General features: G+C 43.7%; 1 protein-coding gene across 7 annotated transcripts; it reads left to right on the top strand.

Moving 5' to 3' along the window:
* Positions 1 to 363: 363 nt before the first annotated feature.
* Positions 364 to 8,923, top strand: LOC103633051 (uncharacterized). Of its 7 annotated transcripts, XR_004851545.1 has the most exons (14): positions 364 to 615; positions 726 to 884; positions 985 to 2,086; positions 2,183 to 2,597; positions 2,712 to 2,919; positions 3,277 to 3,375; positions 3,756 to 3,888; positions 4,040 to 6,259; positions 6,839 to 7,071; positions 7,146 to 7,337; positions 7,464 to 7,647; positions 8,047 to 8,223; positions 8,333 to 8,415; positions 8,525 to 8,923. XR_004851545.1 is itself a non-coding variant. In XM_035961054.1 (5 exons), the coding sequence occupies exons 3-5, from the start codon at positions 1,171 to 1,173 to the stop codon at positions 3,278 to 3,280; spliced, it is 765 nt and encodes a 254-aa protein (XP_035816947.1). In that variant the 5' UTR covers positions 436 to 615; positions 726 to 884; positions 985 to 1,170; the 3' UTR covers positions 3,281 to 3,633. The 7 variants fall into 7 exon arrangements, 3 of the variants coding, with proteins under 3 accessions (XP_035816947.1, XP_020396909.1, XP_008652958.1); XR_004851544.1 differs by having other exon boundaries at positions 2,183 to 3,375; XR_004851546.1 differs by lacking the exon at positions 2,183 to 2,597 and having other exon boundaries at positions 436 to 615; positions 2,712 to 3,375.
* The last annotated feature ends 1,236 nt before the right edge of the window (positions 8,924 to 10,159 follow it).

Raw genomic sequence — 10,159 nt, 5'->3', positions numbered from 1 at the left:
CTAACTTGATCAACGTGTGGGGATATATATATATATACTACTATTAAGACGGTAAGGGGTAGGCTGCCATTCCCATTCCCATGCGCTCCTTGACAGACCTGTGTTTTCATTCCCATTCCCAACTGTGTCACCTGTGTTTTCATTCCCATTCCCAACTGTGTCCCGCGCACCGCCTAAATTTTTACCAAAAAAGCTAGCTGCGTGGGTCAAAGCTCGCGGCCAACCAAGACTACACATGTTGTGTGCGCACTAGACCTTATAAACAGGTGTGTGCACAGTTTAGTGAACAATGTGGTACTATTTTTAGCTTGCCAATACGACTTACACGCTTCCTAGGAGGCCCATCTGTTTGTGGCCCAGACAAGGCCCACAGTCGACGGCCTCCTCCACCTCCGCGCGCCGTGTCGTCTCAGCCCCACCCCCGCGCAATGGGTAATTTCCTCGCCTGCCTCCGCCTGTGCCTGCAAGTCGTCAACTGCCTCCGCCTGCGCGCGGCGGGCGGCATGGGAGCAGAGAGTATCCCACCTTCGCCAACGTCTCCGGGGCCCACACCCTCCTTTTCCTCGCTGACTCCACGCCCCCGCCGGCCCCGCCTTCGCCTCCTCCCGCTCACGGGTAATTTCCTCGCCTGCCTCTCGCGTCATCTGCTCATCACCCTATCGAATTGCACTTCATCACCGCAATTTAACCGGGCCTCCGTTGCGGCGTGCTTCTCCGTGTTGCAGAGATGAGTTCTACTGCTGCTCTGGCTCCTCGTCCTCCTACTCGGCCGCGTCGACCAGGTCGTGCGTCTCCGAATCGGCGCAGCACGGCCGCCCCGTCGACCCTCTCTGCGTGCTCTCCGTTCATCCGTTGTCGCTCCCCTCCACCTCATCGAACCTAAGGTGTGCAAGTGCAATCCGGTTCCTCGACTAATGATCAGCACACTGTTGCGAGCAGCCTCCTCTGTAGTTACGCACTGATGGATCTGTTCCTTGGCTCCAGGTGCTCTGCTCGCCGAGGCCACAAGCGCGTTGTTCCATACCAAGGCAGAGAAAAGACGGAAGGGCGTGTGGATCGAGATCAACAACGACGGCGACGACAACCAGAGCGCGAGGAGCAGCACCGTCTCCACCGCCCCACCCCGCACGCCGCCATTGCCAGGGCTCCCCCACCCCACCCCCGCACGCCATGACCTCCACAACCCCACCCCCGCGCGCCATCTCGCCAGGGCTCCCCCACCCCCGCGCGCCGTCTCTCCTGCACCAGCTCTCCCTGCAATCCCTCCAGCTCTCCCTGTCGTGTCGCCTCCACAGCGCCCACCGAGGTCCCGCTAGTGTGGCCCCCGACCTCGTCGCTCAGTGCTGGCGCGAGATCGAGGCCATCGGCCCCACCACACCTCGATTCGCCAACACCGCCGACCCGGGCGCCTCGCCCTCTGCCTTCGACTCCAACACCGGCTCGTCGCTCGGCCACATCGGGTGCCTATGCTCGATGTATCGCGCTGCCTCTCTGTCCTCATTCGTTGCGTCCGTCCTCGGCTTCCTCTTCCGCCTTCCCCGCGATGCCTCCCCGCGTCATCGCCCACCAGCATCATCGCGCAGGCCTCGCTTGAGACAGACATGGCAGTGGATTGGGTGTTTGGTTCTCTTTGCAGGCGAGTCATCGTCGTTGCCTCCCCTTTGTCCTCTCCCAGCGCCAGAGATTAGTCGCCTCTTTTTCTTGTGTAACTGAAAATTTGGGGTAGAAGAGGCGCGTTTAGTTTTCTCAGACAGTATGACAGTGGATTGGGTGTTTGGCTTCTCTTTGCAGTAGCAATTGGAGGCGAACAGGAAGACACTGTAGAGGCACTCTCGCGCGCTGTTCAACGTAGTGGCAGCAGAGGTGGCATCAAGGGGCACCGATGGCGGCAACATGCTATCGCAGCGTGTGGCGGAGAGACAGAGGTCAGACCTGGCAAACAGGACAGGGAAGGGGACGTGATCTCCATGCAAGAGAACATGTCTGCCAGGACACTCACGCTCTCTAGCTCCACGCAGCAGACAATTGTGCGGTTCGTTAAGCTACCATTGGTTGACAAGATCACCGCTTGGATCTTCCTGGAAAAGTATGGCTAAGTTGCCTAAATCCTTCCTCCTTTGATTACATGCACTGGATAACCAATAATGCATGTGGTTAATCCTTCCTCTTTATCGTTGCACAGGTTATTGGTATTCTTGTGTTCATATGTCTTGCAATCGGCTGACCATGGGCACTATTTTGTGATATTCATGGCCATTCTAAGGAGATTGAACTTTATGCATCATGGGTCGTGCAAGTACACTTGAGTTTATTTGCTTGATTTATTCGGCGAGTACTCATATGCAGGCACCGTTGTAGATATAACGTCATAGAATACCTATTGCATCCTTTTTATCCTTTTGATATTTTACTATCTTTTAAATAACACAACGTCGAAACCAAAGAATGGTCGACGATTAGTTGGTTGTTGTTAGAAGGATATACTATGATATAGTTGGAAACGAGGCTCTGATAGACTGATACACAGTGATATTGATGAAGAAATTCTAGATCCAGAGGAATAGAAACACTTTTTCACAAAGGGAGAAGATCATTTGGTATGGTAGTATCCTCATTGAAAATAATATGAAAAAATAAAAAAATAAATAGATTATTCATTGAGGCAAACCTATGATCAATCATACATCAGAGGTTGGTCTTCTCCTTTGTAGCGCTACAGTGCGACGACGGCCAGGGCCAAGGTGCTGAAGGAGGTGAGGAACATCGCAGTAACGATCTCCATGGAGAAGGGTGCGATGGCCAGAGGTAGTGGGCATCACCAGCACGGTGGCCACAAGCACGATGGCTAGCAGCAACAGCAACTGCTGCTTCAACGACAAGCGTGCACGAGCTCTAAGCAGACTCAAGCGATCCTATCAAGTAGTTCATTGTATTTCACCATTCATTTTTCTTTTTTACGTCCATGTGAGATGAGGTTGTTTGTTCGGCGAGTGGAGCGGTGGGAAAGCCACAGAGGTATACGAGATTTATGTTAATCCCCCACCCCCAAAGAGTCTTCCCTATCCATTTCACTGAAATTTGGCGACGCTTAGATATCGTGTCATCATATTGGGACGCTTTTATTGCACACAACGTGTGATCTTATTTCTCTTGGCTCTGTGGCTGTGGATTTCGTTTCTGCTTTTGGGTAAATCAGAGATATGTGTGGGCACATGAATGAGTTACATTATTATTCACCTGATTCCACTTTAGCTGAAAACATTTTACTATGTACAGGTAAAAAGGAAAACTTGATGCTGCCAGGATCGTCCATCAAGAAGGTACCATGGTGGGGTGGTGGAGGTGATATGTCGTTGGATTAAAGGAGTTATCTAGGTGGGGTTGCCACAGCTGTTGTTCATGTCTCGCTATTGTCCTGCTTTTTTGGAACAAGACTATGACTCCAATAGTTAGTTTGTGTTTTGGAAGAATAGGGGACCACCGCTCTTTTATCTTTGTTCCATTTATCATTAGCATTGTGCAAGGAGTAAGAGAGACAATCCCAGCTTTGTTTGTTATTATTGTGTTATAAGGTAGACATTCGAAGCTACTATTTTATAATGGATAATTGAATATGCATGGGCACTACTATGATGATCAAAGGATATTGGACACTACGATTGATAATATGGTCTTATATTGCTTGGACTAATAGCTGAAATGAAACAATAGTACAATTTTTATTCTAATTCTAGCTGTAATTGGTGACTTTTAAGACTTGCAGCAGTAAGTATTCAGGAGCAGGGCTTGACACACGAACATTTGATATACAACCTTGTTGGTGGCTGTTCTCAAGATGTCTTCAAGCTCGAATATAATGTTGCATTGTGCACCAGTATACAATCACCAGTGGGTAACTCAACACAAATTTCAATAAGTTATTTTACCATTGATGAAATTGTATATATTTTATTTCTATGCATTATCTTTTTTTACCACTACCTGTAATAAGAGAATCTCGAATCAGGTTAGCTGATACTGGACTCATGTTGTTTGAAAGGATCAAGATGCTCATCCAATTTGACTAAGACGAGTGGAAGTGGGGGACCATGTCAAGAAAGGGCGTGTGCATGAGACCATTGTGCAGCCTATTAAGGTGCTTCAGTTTCTTCTACATCTTGTGACCAATCATCCATCATCAGTTGTGCAGCATGCTACTCTGCTAAACTTCGGCTAACCTTAATTTTGAGAGCGCATACAGAGCAAAAATGCAGGTTTTTCGCTTGGACATTGCTAGACCAAAAGATTTTAACAGCTAACAACTTGATTAAAAGGGGATGGCCAAACGATCTCAGAAGCTGGCAGGGAGGTGAAAGAGATTGAGGAGCTAGAGGAGAAGGCGTCATTTTTCAGAAGCTGGCACGTCTCATGGAGGTGAAACATGATTTCATGGACTTCTTGCAGGGGCTGAGCAAGGAAGAGATGGAGTTGTTGGATCAACTGAACATGGAAGCGACTGAGGAGGATGTTGCAACATTCATCTAGGTAAGAGTTTGTTAGGGCCTTAGTTTGTATGGAGTTTTTTCTGTATTACATGCTATATTGTTGTATTGATTCTACATGTTGCAACACACATCCCCTCATGGTTTAGTGAAGTTCCATGCAAGTTCTATCTTGAGCACTCAAAATTATGACATATCTATCTATTTTGTATGATCTTTATTGCGGTTCAAACAAGATGAGTATTAAAATCGATGCTTCTCAAATATTTTCTTCTAGAGAAAATTAAATTACAGTTGTAAGTGGTATCAATGGATGGAATACAAACTAAAGCTTTAGACATTTTGAAAGCAAATAGCACTTGATGGTTCTGCATACCAGTCATCCATATATATAACCTAGGCAAGCTGGAAAGTGAAATTAAACTGTATGACATATGCTCAACTATCTATAGGCAAAGATACATATAAAGAGTGTCGGCACTCAGTAGTCTTACGTTACATGTATTCTTGCCTTATGAGCATAAACATCGGGAAATAGTTAAAACTTACTGCTACACCAATTACTCATACCAGCAAACGAAAAGAAAATAATAAGCAGGAGCAAAATAGAGAACACTACACTTGTTGCTCCTCACCAAAAGGGGAAATAGCACCTTTGCTTGTTTGGCATACATGAGCTATATGAGGGTGGCGATCAGATTTGCTTATGGTTGTTGGCCTACTAGGATGGTTGTATGGCCAGTCACTGACTGGAAAGCTGCAACGGACTCAAGCTTCTCCCAGGTAATTTTATGCTTCGCTTCTAGCGACACGTGTTTTTCTTCTTTGTCCTTGTACTTGGCCAGGCATGACGAGAAGAGATCATCGTCCATCTTAGACAACATTTTCTTGACATTTACCGTCAGATTCAGGACTTTTGTACAGAATTAAAATGATACTGCACAGTACTGATTATGGAACCTATATGTATGCTAATTGAAAAAAGATACTTTCCTACTGTGGTTCACACTTTTTTTTGTCTTGCTTGAGTTTTATTGGATGGATACATAGAGTAAAGAAATGGATAGTATTTTGTGAATTTTAATTGACATACATATAGGTTCCATAAAGACAGGTGATTTTAGCTTGAAGAAATATTATTGTTGGATTGTGAGCCGCATATCTGACTTTAGAAGAGGAAACCATTATTCTTAGAAGTTAGTCTGTTCTTGATCAGAGATTACAAAAAAATATGCTTGTGTTGACAGCAACTCCTCTAGGCCCAAGAAAAAAATGGGTGAACCACCATAATTCCTGACATACGTGAGTACACTTTCTTTACTGAGAAGGTTCCATTACCCCTAATGTAGGTCCAAGCATCATTATTTTACTGTTCAATGTAGAGAACTTATTCTGCCATTAAGCTCCTGGTATGTTTTAGAGTGGAAGAAATCAATTGTTATGAATGTTAAATCGTTCCATAACCATTTTGATAGTAATGCTTCTTCTTTTTGTGATTTAGTTCTTACAGGTGATTGTATTTGTAGCCTACATTTTGTTTTGGGGTCTATAGTGGTTTATACCAGTACCTTTTCATGTGCTCAGGAATGATCTTGTGGGAATAAAGCTTCTCACAGGTTTTAATGCATGACTCATCACGTTGTGTTGAATGACGGGAGTGTTGAATGACAGTAATGTCACCTGTAAGAACACTTACTAGGAGGCAAGAAAGGTGGCAAGGGATAAATTGAAGAAGAAAGTCGCTACATACAAAATGGGACTTGTTGACAAACTCAAAGGTTTGATTTTTGTATCCATTGTTCTTGAGCCATCTGTCAAAGAGTGTTATATGGAACAAATGCATGGTTTTTTACTTTGTTATTTGTTTCTTGACTTCTGAATAAAGTAATACTGTCAAAGAGTGTGCTTTTTTCCACAATTCACAAATTAAGGATCAGACAAAATGACTTGGATACCCCTCAAAAGTACTGGTGGACAATGGTAGACAGTGCTGAGCAGTGTTATACAGTCTACGGTGTCTTTCTTTTGGGAGAAATTTTGAATGCTATAAGGTCTCTCTTTGTGAGGGAAAGTGTACTCACATCTGTCAGGAACTTAATCTCTATTTGTGAGTAAGACATGCATCCCACTGCTTACCATTGGATTCATATCAGCAGAGATCCATGTGATATTATAAAGAGAAAGTGTTGAACCTGAAATAATGTCTAATATTGAAGTACTTTATTCTATAGTGTTGAAGTATTCTTTACAAATTTTCTTAACAAATAACAAAATATACAAACACTTTGTCTGTAAATAGCACACTTCATTTCACTGCAATGCTTTATGCTTATGCTTCCTCTTTCTTCTCTACTCAGCTAAGCTCCATGGCTAGGGACATGTGCACATTGGTGAGAATGGAAGCATTCACTGCACTTGGTAAAATTCAACGAGTTTCTGAGGGTGTTCTGCTACAATCGCTAGAAAAGAAGGTCATGAAAACTGACAGGATGGGTGTTTCTATCATCAACGGACAAAAATTACCTCCTAAACTAAAAATTCCCTGTGCTGCTGGGATTTTTTCCCATGGAGTTGAAGATGAATTTACGAGGTTCTGTCATTATCTTGTAGTATCATTTTTCCTAAAATTGCAATTATTTTATTGTATTGCTTTTCACATTACAGGTGAGAAGAACTGCCTGCAAATCATTAGGAGCGCTGGCAAAGTTTTCTACTCAGTACACAGAGAAGGCCTTGGACTTGTTGATGGACATGATGAATGATGATACAGAAGCAATATGGCTGCAGGCTCTAGAAGCACTATTTCGTATGGCAACATATGGATGTTTGAGTGTGCAGGAGAAGCACATGCATATGGTATTAACTACGAACATACTCCGTTCACAAATGCATGACTGGTAGATACAGTCAATAATTTCTATTGCGTAATTTAAGATCTCCATATTTTAGTTAATAACATGGTCTTTATTTTTCCCATTTCAGTTACCGGGAAAGCTCTAGCTGAACCACAGTAGGAAAGTATCTTTTTTCAATTGAATGGAGAGCTGGATGTTGACCCAGATGATTTTAGCTTGGAGAAATATTTAGCTGCAAAAACTCTTGTTTCTTCAAGGTCCTTCCAAATAGATAACTATCATGGATCTGGAATGGTTCCATTGGCTGACCTGTAAGTTTCTTGCTGATTCTATAATTAGATACTTTATTTACCTGGTTATATCGGAAATGATACATCACTTCAGCATGTATTTCAGCAACTATTTCTGTGTAGTATTAATCTAGGTGGATGAAGTGGCTGCATGGCTGTGTGTAATACAACAAATACCAGTAGAGTAGTGTCATGTATGCATCTATGGATGTATTATGCATTTTTGTAGAAAAACTATACTTTTAATCGAGCGAGAACATAGTACCATGCTTTTATTGTTCTCCTGCTCTTACCTGACATTGTGTTACACAGTGATACAAATAACTTTCTTTTGGGGCAGTGTAGCCACAAATGCCTTTATCCCCTTCCATTCCGATTTTTTTGTTGAATTCAGGTTCCTGATGATGTTCTATTCTACAGATGTGTTAGAAGACGACCGTATCCTGTGTGACTGGCAAGATTTACCATTTAAAAACTATGCCCCCCTGGAAAATGATGTTAATGTCCACCCAGTAACTTTTTGTTTTGTTTCCTGTCATCTCAAGATCAAAGATCCTAAGAAACAGTTCCTGGTTTATGGGTCTAGCAGAGCCAGAAGTGAGCACCTACAACCCTTTTAAGTTAAGCAACACAAGTTGAATTCATGGGCATGTGGTTTGTTACCAAGATCCGTTGTATATACATATGACTTATCAATGATTTTCAGGTTGTTGTAACTATCCAGTATCGTACAACTGACCTGTTACCTAGGGGGAAACACTGCATGAGTGTTGTTGGTATCCTTGTCTGGTGAGCGAAAATCTCTCTTATCTTTTGTTTCTCTTCTTCGTTTGATTCAGTCCAGTCATTTCCTTAAATTATTTATAGATATGAGGCGGAGGGGGTGATTCTATTGCAGGAGAAGGAGAGAGTGATTCTCCTGGAGGTGGAGGAGGATGAAGTGGTGATCGACTTCAAGCCAACTCCAAGTGCCATGTCGACCTCTGCCTCCGCTCCTTGCACACATCCCTCCCAGTCGTCTTCAAGGTCCAGACCTCCTCCCCGCTCAAGTTCCTCGTCAGCACGTTGCGCGGTGCTGTGTCGCCGCTTTCCTCGGTGTCCATACGCGTGTGCGAGGCATCCCGCTTCATCTCTAATCACCCCTTTATGTGCACATCGTCCATATGTGACCCCCTTCCCTTTCTCCATATAATTTCAACAAATTTTACTCTTTTGGGCTCCGTGTAATTTCATTGGTAAAATCTCTACTACTTATTAATGCTGCAAAGTTAACATGTCATTCCGTGTTATATATATATTAGTATTATATGATCCGTTGCAACGCACGGGCACTCACCTAGTATATATATATATAATGCAAAAAAGGCTGCTTGATTTCAACAGGAGGCATCTGCGAACATGGACGTCGTAGTCAGGCTTAAGTTGTTAACTATTTGCCACCCGCATATATTCTCCTACGCGAGGCAATGGTTTTTAAACCCGTTGAGCACGTACGTCATACGGCTATCTATCCTTTTTTTCCGAGTGTGTGTCTATCTGATGAAGCTGGTGAAATTTTAATCTCATGATTAAAGAAAAACATAGGAGCATCTGATTAGCCAGCCCCTAGCTACCCTTTGCAGCCAGCACCACATGAGTCTACCACCAGAAGTGTGTGCTTGCGCTTCCTCTACATGGCCTTTCCTAGTCGGTCTTTGACGATCCTAAGGGCCACTCTCACATATATGATTTAATGTATGATTTATAAAATCCCTGAATCGTACAACGGTCCTAGGTCGATGGAGAATGCGGCCGGGCGCCGCCAGGGTTAGCTGGGAGAGGATTGATTATTTGCTAATCTTTTGATCACTGACACATGACGACACACTATACGTTGGCATCGAACTGGCAGTCAAAAAGAACAGTAATATATAGCCTTCTGCCTCCAAAAACATGGAGTTCTCTTGTGCACACCATCTTCATCAACCTGCTAATAATTAATCATACCGGGGAATTGCCCGTGCCCGCGTGACGACGGTGGAAATAAGGATAATTAAGTTATGACCCCCATCATCATTGACTAGCTCGTTGCTCAAATTCTTTTATCCTTCTCGGAAAACGGAACTGTAGTAGCTTTTTGCCAAAAATCATTAAACCTCTCAATAAAACCAGTTATTATTATATATGTTGATGTTTTGTTCGATCCTAGATCGGCCACTGATCGAGCATATGCATGCATGGCAACGCGCAGATGCACTTCACCAACCCAATGCCGCAGCACACTGCTCTCTTAAGTTGGTTGTCTCGTTTGTTAGTTAGTCAGTTATTAGTTTGCTTCTCTGTGCTGGATCCGTCATGGATTAGTTAGCGCCATGATGAGCTAAGCATGCCCGCCCACGTGCAGGCAACAAGGCGTGCACGCACCTGATTAATCAGGTCTTGTTCGTTTATATCGGATTACACTCGAAATCGTTCTAACTAATCAAAATTTATATAAATTAGAGAAACAATCCGGTTAGGAATCGTTTCGGTCCACCAATCCGTAACAACCGAA

Source organism: Zea mays, chromosome 7 (genome assembly GCF_902167145.1).
Source record: "Zea mays cultivar B73 chromosome 7, Zm-B73-REFERENCE-NAM-5.0, whole genome shotgun sequence".
NCBI lineage: Eukaryota > Viridiplantae > Streptophyta > Magnoliopsida > Poales > Poaceae > Zea > Zea mays.
This window is presented reverse-complemented; position numbering and strand designations above follow the sequence as displayed.

Coding starts and splice junctions, on each gene's coding strand:
- LOC103633051 (XM_008654736.2), top strand. CDS start 1,171: ATGACCTCCACAACCCCACCCCCGCGCGCCATCTCGCCAGGGCTCCCC. Junction 1,637..1,791: donor GTGTTTGGTTCTCTTTGCAG/GCGAGTCATCGT, acceptor TTCTCTTTGCAG/TAGCAATTGGAGGCGAACAG. Junction 2,087..2,182: donor GCTTGGATCTTCCTGGAAAA/GTATGGCTAAGT, acceptor ATCGTTGCACAG/GTTATTGGTATTCTTGTGTT.